Below are 20,491 nucleotides of genomic sequence, written 5' to 3'. Positions count from 1 at the left end.
ACCCAGTGTCCAAAAGTGGATCCTCCAATTTCCAGGCTTGCAGCTAGATCCTTGGTTGCAGTTGAAGATGGAGCGGCACTTAAAGATGCCACTGACAGGCAGATGGAGCTCTGGCTGAAATCCATCTATGAAGCGATTGGAGCGTCGTTAGCGCCATCTTTTGCGGCCGTATGGGCACTCCAAGCTATCTCAGCCGGGCTTGCGCAAGTCGACTCAGTCACACGTGCATTTGCCCCGCAGGTAGCACCATTGACCTCGCAAATGGCGGCATTCGCGTCGTACGCGATTAATGCTGTTCTTGACGCTACAAGCCGCACGGCAGTGGCGTCAGCCAACTCCGTTGTTTTGCGTAGGGCCCTGTGGTTGAGACATTGGAAAGCAGATTCTCATTCCAAGAAGTGCTTAACCAATTTGCCTTTTTCTCGTGACCGATTGTTTGGAGAGCGTTTGGATGAAATCATCAAACACTCCAAGGGTAAGGACTCATCCTTACCGCAACACAGACAAAACAAACCCCAACAGAGGAAGGGTCAGTCAGGTTATCGGTCCTTTCGAGGACCGGGCAGGTCCCAATTCGCCTCGTCAAAAAAGACTCAAAAAGACCAGAGACGCTCAGATTCTTGGAGGTCTCAGTCACGCCCAAAAAGGACAGCCGGAGGAACCGTTGCCAAGACGGCGTCCTCCTGACTTGCAGTCTCCGATTCCCACACCCGCGGTCGGTGGGAGGCTTTCCCACTTTGGCGACATCTGGCTGTCACGCGTCAAAGACCGTTGGGTGAGGGATATTCTGTCTCACGGGTACAGGATAGAGTTCAGTTCTCGTCCGCCAACTCGTTTCTTCAGAACTTCTCCACCACCAGACCGAGCCGATGCTCTGTTGCAGGCGGTGGCCGCTCTAAAGGCGGAAGGAGTGGTGACCTCCGTCCCTCTTCAGGAACAAGGTCACGGTTTTTACTCCAATCTGTTTGTGGTCCCAAAAAAGGACGGATCGTATCGACCCGTCCTGGATCTAAAGTTGCTCAACAGACACGTAAAAGTCAGGAGGTTCCAGATGGAATCCCTACGCTCCGTCATAGCCTCAATGTCTCAAGGAGATTTTCTAGCATCAATAGATATCAAAGATGCGTATCTCCACGTGCCGATTGCACCAGAGCATCAGCGTTTCCTACGCTTCGTCATACACGACGAACACCTGCAGTTCGTAGCGTTACCTTTCGGTCTGGCAACAGCCCCCCGGGTCTTCACCAAAGTCATGGCAGCAGTAGTAGCTGTTCTGCACTCGCAGGGTCACTCGGTCATCCCGTATCTAGACGACCTGCTTATAAAGGCACCCTCTCAAGAGGCATGCCAGCACAGTCTGAAGGTGGCACTAGACACTCTCCAGAGTTTCGGGTGGATTATCAACTTTCCAAAGTCTCATCTAACCCCGACCCAATCTCTGACTTATCTTGGCATGGAGTTTCATACTCTCTCAGCGATAGTGAAGCTTCCACTGGACAAGCAGTGCTCGCTACGGACTGGAGTGCAATCTCTCCTTCAGAGCCAGTCGCACTCACTGAGGCGCCTCATGCATTTCCTAGGAAAGATGGTAGCAGCAATGGAGGCAGTCCCGTTCGCGCAGTTTCATCTGCGCCCTCTACAATGGGACATTCTACGCCAATGGGATGGGAAATCGACGTCCCTCGACAGGACTGTCTCCCTCTCTCAGACTGCCAAGGACTCTCTGCGTTGGTGGCTTCTCCCCACCTCATTGTCACAGGGAAAGTCGTTCCTTCCCCCGTCCTGGGCAGTGGTCACGACGGATGCGAGCCTATCAGGGTGGGGAGCGGTGTTTCTCCACCACAGGGCTCAGGGGACGTGGACTCAGGAAGAGTCCACCCTGCAGATCAATGTTCTGGAAATCAGAGCAATCTATCTTGCCCTGCGAGCCTTCCAACAATGGCTGGAAGGCAAGCAGATTCGGATTCAGTCGGACAATTCCACGGCGGTGGCGTACATCAACCACCAAGGGGGAACACGCAGTCGCCAAGCTTTTCAAGAAGTCCAGCGGATTTTGACGTGGGTGGAAAGCAGAGCGTCCACCATATCCGCAGTTCACATCCCAGGCGTGGAAAACTGGGAAGCAGACTTTCTCAGTCGACAGGGCATGGACGCAGGAGAATGGTCCCTTCACCCGGACGTGTTTCAGCAGATCTGTTGCCGCTGGGGGACGCCGGACGTCGATCTGATGGCGTCACGGCACAACAACAAGGTCCCAGTTTTCATGGCACGGTCTCACGATCACCGAGCACTGGCGGCAGACGCCTTGGTTCAGGATTGGTCGCAATTCCGACTCCCCTATGTGTTTCCACCTCTAGCATTGTTACCCAGAGTTCTCCGGAAAATCAGGTCCGACTGCCATCGAGCCATACTCGTCGCTCCAGATTGGCCAAGAAGGTCGTGGTACCCGGATCTGTGGCATCTCACGGTAGGCCAACCGTGGACACTACCAGACCGTCCAGATTTGCTGTCTCAAGGGCCGTTTTTCCATCTGAATTCTGCGGCCCTGAACCTGACTGTGTGGCCATTGAGTCCTGGATCCTAGCGGCCTCAGGTTTATCTCATGAAGTTGTTGCCACAATGAGACAGGCTAGAAAACCATCCTCAGCTAAAATCTATCACAGGACGTGGAAGATATTCTTAGCGTGGTGCTTGGCTCAAGGGTTTTCTCCCTGGCCATTTGCATTGCCAATTTTTCTTTCCTTCCTGCAGTCTGGGTTGGAAAAAGGTTTGTCGCTTAGCTCTCTTAAGGGTCAAGTCTCCGCGCTATCCGTATTCTTTCAGAAGCGCTTGGCACGGCTTTCTAAAGTACGCACGTTTCTCCAAGGAGTTCGTCATATCGTTCCTCCTTACAGACGGCCATTGGAACCCTGGGATCTGAACAAGGTTCTCATTGCTCTCCAGAAGCCGCCTTTCGAGCCTTTGAAAGAGGTTCCCCTTTCTCGGCTTTCACAAAAGGTAGTTTTTCTTGTGGCGGTCACGTCTCTTCGAAGAGTGTCCGAGCTAGCGGCGTTATCTTGCAAATCTCCCTTCCTGGTGTTTCACCAAGACAAGGTAGTACTGCGTCCAATTCCAGAGTTTTCTCCCAAGGTGGTTTCTTCCTTTCATCTCAATCAGGATATCACTTTGCCATCTTTGTGTCCGCATCCAGTTCACCAATTTGAAAAGGGTTTACATCTGTTGGACCTGGTGAGAGCACTCAGGATTTACATTTCTCGCACGGCGTCTCTACGCCGTTCTGATGCGCTCTTTGTCCTAGTCGCTGGTCAGCATAAGGGATCGCAAGCTTCCAAATCCACCTTGGCGCGGTGGATCAAGGAACCAATTCTTCACACATACCGTTCTGCTGGGCTTCCGATTCCATCTGGACTGAAGGCCCATTCTACCAGAGCCGTGGGTGCGTCCTGGGCATTGCGGCATCAGGCTACGGCTCAGCAAGTGTGCCAGGCGGCTACCTGGTCGAGTCTGCACACGTTTACCAAACACTATCAAGTGCATACCTACGCTTCGGCAGATGCCAGCCTAGGTAGACAGGTCCTTCAGGCGGCGGTGGCCCACCTGTAGGAAGAGGCTGTCTGACAGCCCGTTCATGTGGTATCTTTTTACCCACCCAGGGACTGCTTTTGGACGTCCCACTGTCTGGGTCTCCCAATTAGGAGCGAAAAAGAAGAAGGGAATTTTGTTTACTTACCGTAAATTCCTTTTCTTCTAGCTCCAATTGGGAGACCCAGCACCCGCCCTATTTGTTCTTAGGGTTTCGTTTTTCGGGTGCACATGTTGTTCATGTTGTTTCTTAAGTTCTCCGATCTTGTTATCGGATTGAATTTGTTTTTGAAACTGTTATTGGCTTTCCTCCTTCTTGCTTTGGTACTAAAACTGAGGAATCCGTACTCCTACGGGAGGGTGTATAGCCAGAAGGGGAGGGGCCTTACACTTTTAAGTGTAGTTCTTTGTGTGGCCTCCGGAGGCAGTAGCTATACACCCACTGTCTGGGTCTCCCAATTGGAGCTAGAAGAAAAGGAATTTACGGTAAGTAAACAAAATTCCCTTCTTTTTTAATTTTCCTATTTTTTTCACTTTTTTTTTTTTTTTTTGCTCTTTGAAAACAATGTTACTGAAAAGTTACGTTTTTCCTGTCTCAAAGGGAAACCTGCAGAAAAATCTGTATGTATCGATATGAATGCACAGTTGACTTGAGGGCATGCCCTGATATTATCTCTTGACCTTTTTTTTTTATTTGCATTTTATTTTATTTTTCTTATCTGTTATTTCCTTGACTTTTTTTTTTTTTTTTTTAGCTGCAGTGTAATAACACAAGGTTCCAGGAAGCCTTGCCCAATCTTTATAACCTGCATTGTTTTGTTTTCTCCATATCTAATTACAGCAAACCATTGCTAACCTCTTCTCCTTTCACAGTAGGAAACTGTGAATAATAGTGAAGCCTTATATACGTTGCACATAAGAATAATGGGATGTTACAACACGTCTGACCTCTGGGTTTTCGGTAGATGTGGTATCCCCAATCAAGGTCACATCCCAATACAGAAGTGTGCAAATCCATACAATTTTAAAAGCACCAATTGTCGTCTTTTTTTTTTTTTCTCCTTAGTGTGAAAATCTGTATTCAGTGAAGACAGATTTTATTCTTGAGTCTTAAAGATCAATCCAATAGGAGAAAAAAAAGCTAATTTCTCTAGGATATTACAAGATTGCTTATTTGCATGTTTACTATTTATTAAATTAAAACAATGGCTACTACTTTTTTTTTTTTTTTTTTTTTTTAAAGTCTGTGTAAATTGTATTCTTTATTATTTAATTATTCTCTGTGCATTGCAAAATTCAGATTATTTTTTTTGTAATTTACTTTGCCTTATTTTGCCTACTTATTAGGCTACAGGGCTGTTTCCATCCCCAGTTCATTCCTCTTTAAAAGCTGCTTTCAACTGCTGCTCAGCAAATTCTGTACACTATATTAAAACAGTTTGTAGGGAACGTTCTTTGTGTGAACCTTTCTGGTTATGTATGAGCCTCTTGAATATACCGTAGTTGTATGAATCTTCTGGATCACTATGATTATTTAGTCGGGCATGCTTTCCAATTCAAGGATGCCAGTGAGATCAGAACAAGGCAAAGTTCACTAAATCAGTTCATAGATCGAATAGAGCTTTACAGCGTCATCGTTCTTTACCGCAGAATCCACATAATCTGGATTCCTCCCTCTTTGTCACGCTTCCAGTATCGATGTATTCATCCAGTGATGTTGCCATCAGTCCTGCTTAGACCAGTAGTTCCACATGTGATTGGCATGCCGCATGTTTGACGGTGTTATTCTTGTGAATATAATAAAAAAAAAATCCAAATTGGAAGCTAATTGTCTGGCAATGCTGCTCTGTCCAGTATTGTTGACAGTTTGCTTGTGGAACTACTGGTCTCAGGAGGACTGATGGCAAAATCATGGGAGAAATACTGATACTGTGTCTGCTGAGGAGGGAGGATACTGGATGATGTCTATTCTGCTGAGAAAAAAAGTTTATTTTTTTGAGTGTGCAGGTCTTGCTGAGCAGCAGGTGAATGCATCTTCTAAAGGAGCATGAACTGAGCATTGACACTGCACTTCAGTATGGTGTTTGAGAGAAACTGAAGCAAATTATGAATATGATTAGTATTAAAATTATTCATTATTTTGCAGTGCGTTGAGAAAAAAAGTTTATTTACACTTTAAGTAGTACTTTTATCACCTTATTCATGTGTTAACTTTATAATGGATGGTACAGAAAAGCAGCATGGTTGTGCTGGGAAAACAAACTGTGCAGTCCTCGATGCTGTGAACAGCAGTAGCTTAGTTTATACAACATTTATAGCAGGTCAGTTGGTCAGATCCAGCCAAGTTAAAAGCAGTGCTTACAAGCCCTAAAGCAAAGAGCTTGTAAGCGCTGCAGGAAAACTAGCCACTTCTGCTAGGCTGCAGATAAAGGATATCCGAAATTACTGATGAGTTAATTTCATATAGGAAAAATAAAGCAACATGATATAAAGATGTTGCATCGTAAACTTGTGGATTGACTGCACAAAGGTGATCACATAAGATCGATGTGATCATGTAAGATCCATTATCTCAGACACATTGTTTTATTCTCTCCCTATTGTTCACTGTAGGATAGTGGATCAGTCTAACAATGCAGAAATCGCCTCCTTCCCGATCTACAAGGTGTTGTTCTGCGTCCGAGGACAGGATGGGACTTCAGAATGTGACTGCTTTGCATTCACCTCACGGGATCTTGACACGGATGAGTTTCAGATCCATGTATTCAGCTGCGAGATCAAAGAGGCGGTAAGCGCTCTGGAGCTGCGCTCTTGTTAAAGCTGCTCTTCCCTTTTTTTTTTTTTTTTCTTTTTTTTTTTTCGTTTATTCTTTGCCTCCGAAATTGCTGGTTCATTTAATTGACTTTTTTTCTTTTTTTTTTTTTTTTCTTTTTCTTTTTATATTCCACGTCTTGTTTAATGTGTTAATTTTAGAATTGCAATTTCTAATTTGTTGCGACAGAAGAAGGAATTTATGAAAGTGAATATCCATAATGTTAACAGTTTTATCATTTGCTGATGTAATATTTTTAATCGCATTAAGAGCAACTTTCCCAGTTTACCTATATAGAGTCTCAGCTTGTAATATATTCCAGGGCGGAATTTTACAATTCTGAGGTCAAATCTCAACCATGGGACAAATTTACTAATTCTGGCTAATAATTATGTTTAATCTCTTTTTATTAAAACTTTTCAAGAAAATACAGACGATAAATAACACTATGAATGTCAACTGAGATCCCCTTAAATCACTTACCGTATTTTTCGGACCATAAGACGCGTTTCTTTTCCCCCCAAATGTTGGGGGAAAGTGTGGGGTGCGTCTTATGGTCTGAATGTGGCTGCAGGGAATGAGGGTGCTGCGGTGGAGCGGGTCATCGGGGGCACGAGCAGGCTGTAGCAGCGCCTTCCGTGACCACGTGGGCCCGCTCATTCCATATGCACGCCCATTCTCCCGCCCATCTCACAGCGGTGAAGCCGGTGCTGACGGGTGGGCGGGGTGATGGGCGGGGTGGTGCTTGCATAATTAACAGCCGGCCATGATCACCCCTGGCAACTACAGCCTGGAGTGATCATGTGCGACGGTATTCACTGCCCCCTGTGCATCATTATCAGCGCAGGGTGCAGTGAATCAGTACACTCACCCGTCACTGTGTGTGGAGCCATCCCCCTGCAGCATCGCGGTGTCTTCCTGTCTGTGCCGGTCAGCTGATCTGTGTAGAGAGCAGTGAGCACAGCGATGACGTCAGTGTCCGCACAGATCAGCTGATCGGCACAGACAGGAAGACACCGCGATGCTGCAGACAACGGTGACTGCTCCACACAGCGGCGCTGCAGCTGAGACAGAGAGGAGGATGATCTGTGCTGCAGGGAGTGAGGGAAGGGGAGTATAAATGTGTTGTTTTTTTTTTGTTTTTTTTTCTTCTTCTTCTGTGCCATAGGATACAGGCCATGTACCAGGATGGGGTTATTTTATGAGCAGGATGGTGTTATTTGAGGGGAGGGGATTTCTGCACAAGAAACAGCGTTTTGGGGGGGGTTTTTTGGAGCAAGTTCCTGTATGTATGTATGTATGTATGTATGTATGTATGTATGTATGTATGTATGTATGTGTGTGTGTGTGTGTGTGTGTGTGTGTGTGTGTATATATATAATATAATATATATATTATATATATATATATATATATCTCTTATCTCTCTAACTCACAAAATTATATTGTAATATATAATATAATTTTTTTTTTTTTGTTAAACCTGTTGCGATAAAGAAACGATTCTCATAGACTTTGCTGGGATGCTCTTTCCTTGCAGTATTGATAAAAATCTGCAATTATTCCAATTTGGTGCATTTTTAGTCTCTTTCACCACTTTTTGGTTGGCACACTTTTAGACAAAATCATGGTGCACATTGGGGCATTTCAAGTTGCGTTTCATTTCCAGCTAAGGCTCTGAAGCCCCAGAGATGCAACAGCTTGCTTCAAAATTTGACATTTTCACAAAAATCAAGATGCACTCATGGAAGTAAAATACTGTATTTTCTTATAAGACACACTTTTCCTACCCAAAATTGCCCTGCTCCACCACCGCCCCTGCCTCCTCTGACCCGATCCACCACCACTGTGCCCCCCCCCCCCCCTTTCCCTCTCCTTGGTAAGACACCACTGGATTACAATACGGATCCCATATTTTATTTTTTTCCCCCAAAATTGGGGAGGAAAATAAGCGGTGCATCTTATAATCCGAATGCACCTTGCCAGATGATGGTGAAGAATGGTGACAGGAGGCGGGGGCGATGCTCGGCAGCACTGCTCTGCTCTGTGCGGCGGCCGACCATGCTCTGCTCTGTGCGGCGGCCGACCATGCTCTGCTCTGTGCGGCGGCCGACCATGCTCTGCTCTGTGCGGCGGCCGACCATGCTCTGCTCTGTGCGGCGGCCGACCATGCTCTGCTCTGTGCGGCGGCCGACCATGCTCTGCTCTGTGCGGCGGCCGGCCATGCTCTGCTCTGTGCGGCGGCCGGCCATGCTCTGCTCTGTGCGGCGGCCGGCCATGCTCTGCTCTGTGCGGCGGCCGGCCATGCTCTGCTCTGTGCGGCGGCCGGCCATGCTCTGCTCTGTGCGGCGGCCGGCCATGCTCTGCTCTGTGCGGCGGCCGGCCATGCTCTGCTCTGTGCGGCGGCCGGCCATGCTCTGCTCTGTGCGGCGGCCGGCCATGCTCTGCTCTGTGCGGCGGCCGGCCATGCTCTGCTCTGTGCGGCGGCCGGCCATGCTCTGCTCTGTGCGGTGGCCGGCCATGCTCTCCTCTGTAAGGTGAGGCAGGGACATCCTGAAGACGTTGGCGGTGCAGGCTTCAAATAATGGCGCCCGGAGTCGGCGTATGTGCAAGTGGAGCTTTTGGCTTAAGTACATCTGCGCACGCGCTGCCTCTGGCTCATTAATCTCCCTGCAGCAGACTTAAGGACAATGGCGTCTGAAGGTGGCGCATGCGCAGATGAGATCTCGGCTTGTCATTGTGCCAAAAGCTCAATCTGCGTATGCGCAGACTTCGCGCACCATTATTTGAAGCCCTCACTGTTGACAGTTCTTGGATGTTTGCTTTGCCTTTCAGTGCCAAGCTTCTGGGACACCTGCTGCACTGCCCACAGCATCGCCCTTCTCCACCACCGCCCCTGCCTCCTCTGACCCCCTATCCGCTGCCGCCCCCCTCCCCTGTTAAGACACCACTGGATTACAATACGGACCCCATTTTTTTTTTTTTTGTTTTTGTTTTTTTCTTTTTAAATTTGGGTTGCGTCTTATAATCCGATGCATCTAAAACAAACAATACGGTAATTTGCACTCTCACTTTGCAATAAATGTCACGGAAATGTTAAAGCAAAATGATTAGGCAGAATTAAAAACTTATTAATTTGTTTTCGTATGCAAAAAATATAATTTTAATCAGGTTGAAGATTCAATTCCCCCCCCCCCCCATGGTCCATTTATACCATTAACGAAGCATCCAGTTTTCTTGCATTGAAATAAAAAAAACTGATTTAAAGGTTTACCAAGCTTAAATAAAACCCTAGAGTGAATGTGAATAAACATGGATGATGTGCAGGTAGCATCCATGCACTTTGTTTTTTTTTATTTTTTTATTTTAATCTTTCAATCCAATTCCCAAATTGGGCCAAAGGAAAACCTATGTCTAGAGATGAGCAAACCCAACTTTTAAAGTTTTTGGGTTTTATACCGAACATGGACTTATAAAAAATCATAATATTTATTCATATATAATGCTATTGATTCCACAGAGCTTTACATACATTGGCAACACTGTCCCCATCGGTGCTCACAGTCTAAATCCCTTATCAGTTTGTCTTTGGAGTGTGGGAGGAAACCGGAGAATCCAGAGGAAACTCACACAAACACGGGGAGAACATACAAACTCTTTGCAGATGGTGTCCTTGGTGGGATTTGAACCCAGGATCCCAGCCCTACAAGACCGTAGTGCTAACCTCTGAGCCACCACAAGACTGTAGTGCTAACCACTGAGCCACCACAAGACCGTAGTGCTAACCTCTGAGCCACGGTGCCACCACAACTCAAGAGTCAGAGTCAGGGTGATGTACGTATGCCAAACACTTGATCGAGCGTTTGGGGCTCGGGTACACTCGGTGCTTGGCCCAGTGCAAGCCACTTACGGTCTCTGAATGGCTGTCATGGGGGGGTAAAAACAGTTTTTTGATGCGGTGGCGTAAAAAAAAAAAAACAAAAAAAAAACCAGCCACATTGTGCACCAGTTTTTGCAGATCATTCAATGTGAAATCTAGTGCTGGATGGAAACTTCCTTCATTAGAGGCTCCTGGGCAGTGGATAAACCTCTGTTCTCAGTCCTCACTGCACAGCCGTCATGGGGAAGTGTCAGGTGAATAGAGTAATGTGACTGCGGTTTCCTTTTTTTTTTTTTTTTTTTTTTTTTTTTTTTTTTGTTTTATGAACACGTTGATAAATTGGGATGTGAAATAATCACCAGACAAATCCACAGTGTAGCGGCTCGTCTGTTTCTTCTTCTTTTTTTTTTTTTTTTTTAACAGAACATTTTATTTCTAGTGATTATATATTAGTGGCTTTTTTTTTAACAAAACATTTTATTTTTTTAAATTTTAACATATTTATTGATTTACATAACATAAGCAATCCTAATCATTGATTATTGATATACAAAGTAGAGAGAGTAGCATCATGGTGCACTCAATAACATTAACAGAACATTTTATTTCTAGTGATTATATATATATTAGTGGCTTTTTTTGGAACAACATTTTATTTCTAATGATTTATATTAGTGGCTTTTTTTTTTTTTTAAGGAAAAACCTGCATTTAATTTTGGGAAAGTGAACTTAAAGGGGTTGGGTGGAAGGAGGGTGGAAGCAACATATTGATGACTTTTAAGTGCCATGTCCAGAAACGCTATGTACCTGTATAGTACTAATTTGGAGGTCAGTCCTCCTGTGTGGTCGGCTTAATTAACTTATAGCTTGTTTGCAGCTGCTCGTTTCTAGTCTTCAGGGCTTTAGTCACTGTTCCTTATATAGTGAGCTCACTGTAATAACTCCCAGATACTTTGACAGCCTGCTTTGTGCACTCTCGTTGCACGCACATGCTGCAGAGCTGGCTGTCAATCAAAGTGCCGGAGAGTGATTACAACCACAGTGACTGTGTGATGAGCAGTAACCACTCTCTGCTCCGCCCTGATGACCAGAAGGGTGCGGCTGCAGGGACGATATAAGTTCATTTTCTCGCTGTAGCTACTGTTCCAGTAAAGCAGTCGAACATGATTTTAATGCTATTTTTCTGCAGATAACTAGCTGCCATGTGTATGTCAAGGGTGACAGTCGGGTAGCGTCCAGCTATAGAAAGTCTCAGCACTTGGATGCCAAACTGTTCCCTGATCTTCTAGTATTCCTGCTTAGTGTATATAGTATCCTATGTATCTCCTCTGCTGGTGGTTTATCCTTTTACCTTTAGGACCCTGCTGAGTTCCTCACCCTTTCACCTGCTTCATAGGCACTTCTCTTGGTCTCCTTAAATTCTCTAATTTTCCTTTTCTTTTTGCTAGTGATGGCTCTATTTTCCCACATATCCTGAGTGCACTCAGTCGGCTGGCATTCATCTGGAGTCACTTAGTTGAGTGTTGCAGGCCTACTCCCTGAATCTTCTTGTAGATAAATTATTTGTTGTTTTCCCTTGTTTGTTATCCCTATGTGTCCTTTAATGTTTAGTGGCGTTGACCAATAACTCATCTCATCCACTGCCTAACTAAGGCCCAGATCAGGGTCAGCCAGGGTCTGGTATCCAGCTTGGCGCATAGGTGAGGAACCTACCTAGACAGGGAGGGAACCCAGGGAACAGTGGTAGGGGTCACTATCTCACCCTTCCTTAGACATAGGGTTTCCCTTCCCTCTCTTGGTTTGCTGGGTATTTCCCCATACCTAGCCTGAACTAGCGTTTTTGGACATGAAAGGTCATTTGTATTAGATCAGTGGGGTACAATATCCAGCACCACTACGATCAGATGATACCTGGCGCCACGTCCACTGGAAGTTCACAGCATACAGACATGGGACAGCACAGCTCTGTACACCATGTAGTGGCTGTTTTTGGTACTGCAGCTCACCTCTGATTGACGTTACTTTTATCTGAGCTGCAGTACCCAAGAACGGCCACTATATGATGTATAGCGCTGTCCTGGATTTGTAAACTATGAACAAAAAGAAGTAAATCTGGATTATTTCTCATCATATAAACAAAGCAACGCAAAAAGAGATATTTCACTTAGCAAATATCCAGATACCAGCGTGCTGCTGAGGACTTCAACAATTTGTCAACTGTATACATAACGCTGTAATTATGGGGGCTATCCCTGACATTTCTGTGCCGCTGCCTACATGACACGGGCTTTATGAGATGAATTTCTGGACAATAGTTCCTCTTATTCCCTCAAGACGTGTCCAGCGCAGTGCGATGAAGAATGGCTTATTGTCAGTCAGTCTTAACTGAATCCACAAGACAGCGACATCATTCCCCCACGGAAAAGCCCCAGTTTAAACAATTACTACTTCTTCTTCATCTTCTTCTTCTTTTTTTTTTCTTCTTTGTACTTTTGAAATCTCCCATTTAACAAAACACTTGTATTCTTCATAAAATATTAATGCTGAATCACTTTCTCTTAAAACTCTCTATTGTGCTGTTCCTCTGTTATTCATCCTGGAACTACAATTCACTTCCCTCCTCTTGTCCCTCCTCTCCATTGTTCAACTGCAAACCCCGACATCACAGTCTGGCTACAATCCTCATGGCCTCGTTCTCACTCTCATTTATTTCCAGGAGGAACAACAGAGGATCCATTCGGCACATAGTTCTAACAAAAATGATTTCTATATTTTTTGATAAAACCTGCAAGTATTTACTAATATAGACCGGAATCCTGACTAGTCTCCTTTCTTTCTGCCCGCTCTCCTTTTCTTTCTTTCTGCCCGCTCTCCTTTTCTTTCTTTCTGGCCGCTCTCCTTTCTTTCTTTCTGGCCGCTCTCCTTTCTTTCTGGCCGCTCTCCTTTCTTTCTTTCTGGCCGCTCTCCTTTCTTTCTTTCTGGCCGCTCTCCTTTCTTTCTGGCCGCTCTCCTTTTCTTTCTTTCTGGCCGCTCTCCTTTCTTTCTGGCCGCTCTCCTTTCTTTCTTTCTGGCCGCTCTCCTTTCTTTCTGGCCGCTCTCCTTTCTTTCTGGCCGCTCTCCTTTTCTTTTTCTGGCCGCTCTCCTTTTCTTTCTTTCTGGCCGCTCTCCTTTCTTTCTTTCTGGCCGCTCTCCTTTCTTTCTTTCTGGCCGCTCTCCTTTCTTTCTTTCTGGCCGCTCTCCTTTCTTTCTTTCTGGCCGCTCTCCTTTCTTTCTTTCTTTCTGGCATCTTTCCTTTCTGGCATCTTTCCTTTCTTTCCTTTCTTTCCTGTCTTTCCTGTCTTTCCTTTCCTTCCTGTCTTTCCTTTCCTTTCCTTTCCTGTCTTTCCTTTCCTGTCTTTCCTTTTCCTTTCCTGTCTTTCCTTTTCCTTTCCTGTCTTTCCTTTTCCTTTCCTGTCTTTCCTTTTCCTTTCCTGTCTTTCCTTTTCCTTTCCTGTCTTTCATTTTCCTTTCCTGTCTTTCATTTTCCTTTCCTGTCTTTCCTTTGCTTTCCTGTCTTTCCTTTGCTTTCCTGTCTTTCCTTTGCTTTCCTGTCTTTCCTTTCCTGTCTTTCCTTTCCTGTCTTTCCTTTCCTGTCTTTCCTTTCCTGTCTTTCCTTTCCTGTCTTTCCTTTCCTTTCCTGTCTTTCCTTTCCTTTCCTGTCTTTCCTTTCCTTTCCTGTCTTTCCTTTCCTTTCCTGTCTTTCCTTTCCTTTCCTGTCTTTCCTTTCCTTTCCTGTCTTTCCTTTCCTTTCCTGTCTTTCCTTTCCTTTCCTGTCTTTCCTTTCCTTTCCTGTCTTTCCTTTCCTTTCCTGTCTTTCCTTTCCTTTCCTGTCTTTCCTTTCCTTTCCTGTCTTTCCTTTCCTTTCCTGTCTTTCCTTTCCTTTCCTGTCTCTCCTTTCCTTTCCTTTCCTGTCTCTCCTTTCCTTTCCTTTCCTGTCTCTCCTTTCCTTTCCTTTCCTGTCTCTCCTTTCCTTTCCTTTCCTGTCTCTCCTTTCCTTTCCTTTCCTGTCTCTCCTTTCCTTTCCTTTCCTTTCCTGTCTCTCCTTTCCTTTCCTTTCCTGTCTCTCCTTTCCTTTCCTTTCCTGTCTCTCCTTTCCTTTCCTTTCCTGTCTCTCCTTTCCTTTCCTTTCCTGTCTCTCCTTTCCTTTCCTTTCCTGTCTCTCCTTTCCTTTCCTTTCCTTTCCTGTCTCTCCTTTCCTTTCCTTTCCTTTCCTGTCTCTCCTTTCCTTTCCTTTCCTTTCCTGTCTCTCCTTTCCTTTCCTTTCCTGTCTCTCCTTTCCTTTCCTTTCCTGTCTTTCCTTTCCTTTCCTTTCCTTTCCTGTCTTTCCTTTCCTTTCCTTTCCTTTCCTGTCTTTCCTTTCCTTTCCTTTCCTTTCCTGTCTTTCCTTTCCTTTCCTTTCCTGTCTTTCCTTTCCTTTCCTTTCCTTTCCTTTCCTGTCTTTCCTTTCCTTTCCTTTCCTTTCCTTTCCTGTCTTTCCTTTCCTTTCCTTTCCTGTCCTTTCCTTTCTTCATAGAAAAATGCCTTTTTGTTTTAGTCACCGACTACATTTTTTGTTTCCCTCCATTGTTCAACTGCAAACCCCAACATCACAGTCTGGGTACAATCCTTATGGCCTAGTTCTCACTCTTATTTCCAGGAGGAACAACAGAGGATCCAGAAGATCCATTCGGCACATAGTTCAAACAGAATATGATTTCTATATATGATTAAAACCTGCAAGTATTTACTAATATAGACTGGAATGCTGGGCCGGTCGCCCTCTTTGGGCCGGTCGCCCTTTTCGGGCCGGTCCCCCTTTCTGCTGGTTCTCTTTCCTTAATGTGACATAGCATTGATAATCGAAAATTGCCCTGTTTTAGTCACTGACTACATTGTTTGTTTCCCCCGTAGGTTAGTAGAATACTATATAGCTTCTTCACTGCATTCAAGCGCTCATCAAAGCAAACTACAGACGTGAAGGATTCCTGCCTGCCGACGCCGGATAGCGACGTGTTCACGTTCACAGTGTCCCTCGAGGTGAAAGAGGACGACGGAAAAGGGAATTTCAGGTACTCGTAATTCCGGTGTACACCAATATGTTTTCCGTCTGCGGTACAAGATGGTTTCCCCAGGCAGTCTGCCACTTTCAGGAAGGGAACGTATGGTGTGTGCTGCAATGGAGATGTCATGTCATCTGTAGCCAAGGGAGGGATGTCCTCCGTCACAGCTGTCGGGGGCAGATTATATTAAAATGATCAGATAATTGCTGCTGTCATGTGGACGTTTCCTCAGATCCTACATGTGACACATCAGATGGGACTTTGGTAAATGCCCATGAAGGCCTTCACACCAATTATAGCATTTGACAACCCTTTTAAGGGATATGGAGAATTATGGGGACACTTTTTTAATTTTTGATTTATTTTTTTGTACCTTAATGTATGAATATTGTACTAAGAATAATTTCTGCAATTGGTTTTCCTTAAACATTTTGCACTGTTCTCCTTCTATAGCCTCTGTGTTCTACCGTCTGTTGCTAGCTGGAGAATGAGTTAACAGAATCCGTCAGTGAGCTGATTTGGGGCTTTGTATTTTATTATATAAGCTTTTATCCCCCCCATCTTTAAAAAATAAAATAATGCACTGGCATCAAAGGAGTCAACATCCTTTCACATAAGCAAAGTTAGTGCTACACATTTTACCCCAAATTACATTTAATTCATAAGGATTGTAATAAATAAGATATATTCTTTGACAGCATTATTAAACCGGATATGTGAAGTGCTATGGAATTAATGGCGCTACATAAGTGAATACATTATATTATTTTATTATTATTATTATTATTATTATTTATTATTATTGTCTACCACAAAGTGATCTGTCGTGTCGGACAATTTAGGTCATTGATAGCTGAAACCGAATTAAACCAAGAAGGAAAGGTGGAATTTTGGAAATCACAGGATGGATGGCTTGAGGAATATGGCACATTCATGCATGCCAATCACAATATTTGTATACACATCCTGACCTGTAATCCAGAGGTCACCAAGACAGGATAGAAACCCTATACCAAGATCTGGGAACAAATGGCAGGTGACAAAGTCAGTTATAGCAAAGAAGCAGTCATGACCAGAGCAGACCCCCTGGTGACAAAAGTAATTCAGCTAGGGAAGTGGGCGATTTGCTGGCTTCAGAGGAGCTTTAAAGGGGACTTTTCAGTCAAAATTATGAAATTAGGTTGGGTGTAGCTCCCACAAATATGGCAGGCATACTTTCGGCTTCAGTAAGGCGAGACACACGTCACACACATTTTGCCTTAATTGTGGAATGTGCTTATCAGCCTATAATTAATAACTAGCCGAGGGAAGACAATATATTCATCATGTTTCCTAGCTATAAGTAGAAAAAAATCATAAGAAGAAACATGATAGTAATACCTTCCGCATGGTTCCTCATATATATTCCAGCTTCCATTAGCGTCTTCCTCTCCATCATAACTGGATTTGGGTCATAGCCCACCCAATGTCATGTAAACACCGTGTGATGGCTTGTGTAGATGCTGGTTGAAACCTTTGTCTTGGTATGTGACATCTTCTATACTGACAAGACCAGGATGGCAATGCCATAAAGAGGCCTCCATAAGGGAAAGTCACACTGATAAACTCCTGGGATTATAATGTGGGGGGGGGGGGGCATAATGTACCCCCACATAATGTACCCCCAGCTGGACCACTCAATACAATAACAGCTCAGCTTTACTGTGATTTGGTGGTGGAACCAGTAGCAGGGCCATTTCTCCAAAATGTCCCAAGAGCAGTTTTTCAAAACATCAGGCCGCATATTGTGCGTGCTACTGTGAATAGCCTGCATGGCCTAAACGTGCTACCCTACTGTGGTCTACAGCATCTACAGACGTATCTCCGTCGATCACATCAGGAACGTCTTAAAGCTGCAAAGGGAACTGCCAGCATTGGATCTTTATGATTGCCTAAGTGCATTCAGTGTGGCAGCGTATTCCTCACAGTTTTTGCTACTTGGTCTTGCAATTTCAGTGTTGAGTGTATGTACAGTATACCACAAAAGTGAGTACACCCCTCACAATTTTGTACATATATCTTTTCATGGGACAACACTGAAGATCTGACACTTTGATACAATGTACAGTAGTCAGTGTATGGCTTGTTAAACAGTGTAAACTTGGTGTCATCTAAATAATTCAACACACAGCCATTAATGTGTAAACCGCTGGCAACAAAACTGAGTACACCCCTAAGTGAAAATAGACAAATTGTGCCCGAAGTGTCAATATTTTATGTGACCACCATTATTTTAAAGTACTGCCTTTTAACTCTCATGGGCATGGAGTTCACCAGCGCTTCACAGGAGGCGCTGGAACCTCTTCCATCCTCCATGATGACATCATGGAGCTCATGGACATTGGAGACCTTGCTCACCTCCACCTTCCGTTTGAGGAGGCCCCACACATGCTCAATGGGTTTCGGTCTGGAGACCCTTCGCCAGTCCAGCACCTTTTACCTTCAGTTTAGCAAGGCAGTGGTTATCTTGGAGGTGTGTTTTGGGGTCGTTATCATTTTGGAATACTGCCTTGCGGCCTTGCCTTATCGTGCTCTGCTTCAGTATGTCACAGTACATGTTGGCATTCAGGGTTCACTCAATAAACTGTAGCTTCCCCCAGCCGGCAGCACTCATGCAGCCCCAAACCATGACACTTGCTCCACCACGGGTGACTGTAGGCAGGACACACTTGTCTTTGTACTCCTCACCTGGTTTCCGCCACACATACTCGACACCATCTGAACCAAATAAGTTTATCTTGGTCTCATCAGACCACAGGACATGGTTCTAGTAATCCATGTCTTTTTAGTTTGCTTATTGTCAGCAAACTGTTTGCGGTCTTTCTTATGCATCATTTTTAAAAGGGGCTTCCTTCTGGGACAACAGCCATGCAGACCAATTTGATGCAGTGTGTGGCGTATAGTCTGAGCACTGACCAGCAGACCCCAGACTCCTGTAACCTCTGCAGCAATGCTGTACCACTCATACATCTATCTTAAAAAAAACCCCCAAAAAATATGACACTGAGCATGTTCCCTCCTTCCCTGTTGCCCTCTGTCTCTCACGACCTCCTTTCCCTCCCGCCTTCCTCTCCCTCCCCTCCCGCCTTCCTCTCCCTCCCCTCCCGCCTTCCCCTCCCGCGTTCCTCTCCCACCTTCCTCTCCCTCCCCTCCCGCCTTCCCCTCCCTCCCCTCCCGCCTTCCTCTCCCTCCCCTCCCGCCTTCCTCTCCCTCCCCTCCCGCCTTCCTCTCCCTCCCCTCCTGCCTTCCTCTCCCTCCCCTCCCTCCTTCCTCTCCCTCCCCTCCCGCCTTCCTCTCCCTCCCCTCCCGCCTTCCTCTCCCTCCCCTCCCGCCTTCCTCTCCCTCCCCTCCCGCCTTCCTCTCCCTCCCCTCCCGCCTTCCTCTCCCTCCCCTCCCGCCTTCCTCTCCCTCCCCTCCCGCCTTCCTCTCCCTCCCCTCCCGCCTTCCTCTCCCTCCCCTCCCGCCTTCCTCTCCCTCCCCTCCCGCCTTCCTCTCCCTCCCCTCCCGCCTTCCTCTCCCTCCCCTCCCGCCTTCCTCTCCCTCCCCTCCCGCCTTCCTCTCCCTCCCCTCCCGCCTTCCTCTCCCTCCCCTCCCGCCTTCCTCTCCCTCCCCTCTTTCCCCCTCGCACCCTTTTTTTGTTTCCCCTCGCGCCCTTTTTTTGTTTCCCCTCGCGCCCTTTTTGTGTTTCCCCTCGCGCCCTTTTTGTGTTTCCCCTCGCGCCCTTTTTGTGTTTCCCCTCGCGCCCTTTTTGTGTTTCCCCTCGCGCCCTTTTTGTGTTTCCCCTCGCGCCCTTTTTGTGTTTCCCCTCGCGCCCTTTTTGTGTTTCCCCTCGCGCCCTTTTTGTGTTCCCCCCCCCCTCGCGCCCTTTTTGTTTCCCCCCCTCGCGCCCTTTTTGTGTTTCCCCCCCTCTCGCCCTTTTTGTGTTTCCCCCCCTCGCGCCCTTTTTGTGTTTCCCCCCCTCGCGCCCTTTTTGTGTTTCCCCCCCTCGCGCCCTTTTTGTGTTTCCCCCCTCGCGCCCTTTTTGTGTTTCCCCCCCCTCGCGCCCTTTTTGTGTTTCCCCCCCTCGCGCCCTTTTTGTGTTTCCCCCCCCTCGCGCCCTTTTTGTGTTTCCCCCCCTCGCGCCCTTTTTGTGTTTCCCCCCCCTCGCGCCCTTTTTTTGTTTCCCCCCCCTCGCGCCCTTTTTTTGTTTCCCCCCCCCCTCGCGCCCTTTTTTTGTTTCCCCCTCGCGAATTGGTTGTGCTCTGTGTCAAGCAAGCTAGCATGCTTGTAGAACCAGTGACTGTGACCGGACGGCAGCTCTACTGTGTAACATGGCAGACAGTAATAACAGCCTTTTGAATGGGGATGAAGGCAACGTCTGCAGCACAAATTTTTTTTTTCGTTTTTTTCTTCTTCTTCTTCAAGGGAAATGTTCCTAAAAATCCTTTACATTAGGGGCCATTGGTATGCTGCAGTGATGGAAATACTGACATATTGTAATTCTGTATTGCGTCTAGGAATACAATACTGGCTTCCCTTTTTTTCTTAATAACTTGAGAAGATATAAAAAAAAAAAAGTGCAATCTTTTTATTATAATGGCTTTGTGGAACCTGGTGTCTATTTGACATGCTAATGTCACAGATTACAATGGCTGTCATCACACGGCATTCACCAGCCGCGGTGGAAAATTGCCCATTCCGCTTTCAAATAAAAAATGTTGTGAAAAGCTTTAAAAATAGATGATTCAGAAATGATCCGGGATTCTGCAGCTATTTGTGACTTAAGGATCAGCAGCTGCCGTCTCCCCGCAACTTGTTTCCTTGTTTCAAGCAATTCCTTGTCAAATTGCTCTTCAATACGGGAATCGCAGAATGGGCTCAGACAAAAGCGGTTTATGAGAGAGCATCATGCTCTCCGCGGAAATGATCAGACACAAGCTGAGCTATTAGGGTGACATCTGCCTGCTCTCCATTGCGGAGCATAGGCTTAAAGTCGTCTTTTAACCCCTTAATGACCTGGCGCGTAAGGGATTTAAAGGGGCACAGGTTTGTAATTTTTTTTTTTTTCTTCCATAAATCAATATTACGAGTCAAATTAAGCAACTTAGGATATATTACAAT

At 45.9% G+C, this 20,491-nt stretch overlaps 1 protein-coding gene across 4 annotated transcripts in view; it reads left to right on the top strand.

The window, feature by feature from the left end:
• Positions 1–20,491, top strand: part of RABGAP1L (RAB GTPase activating protein 1 like) — a 426,173-nt gene that overhangs the window by 36,957 nt on the left and 368,725 nt on the right. For all 4 annotated transcript variants that reach the window (XM_075320137.1, XM_075320138.1, XM_075320140.1 and 1 more), the window contains 2 exons: positions 6,196–6,370; positions 15,204–15,361. In XM_075320137.1, coding sequence (XP_075176252.1) covers positions 6,196–6,370; positions 15,204–15,361 — 333 coding nt within the window. The remainder of the gene's footprint in view (positions 1–6,195; positions 6,371–15,203; positions 15,362–20,491) is intronic.

The sequence above is a fragment of the Anomaloglossus baeobatrachus genome, chromosome 8 (genome assembly GCF_048569485.1).
Source record: "Anomaloglossus baeobatrachus isolate aAnoBae1 chromosome 8, aAnoBae1.hap1, whole genome shotgun sequence".
Lineage (NCBI taxonomy): Eukaryota > Metazoa > Chordata > Amphibia > Anura > Aromobatidae > Anomaloglossus > Anomaloglossus baeobatrachus.
Note: the sequence above shows the minus strand (reverse complement) of the source record. Positions and strands in the feature narration are given on the sequence as shown.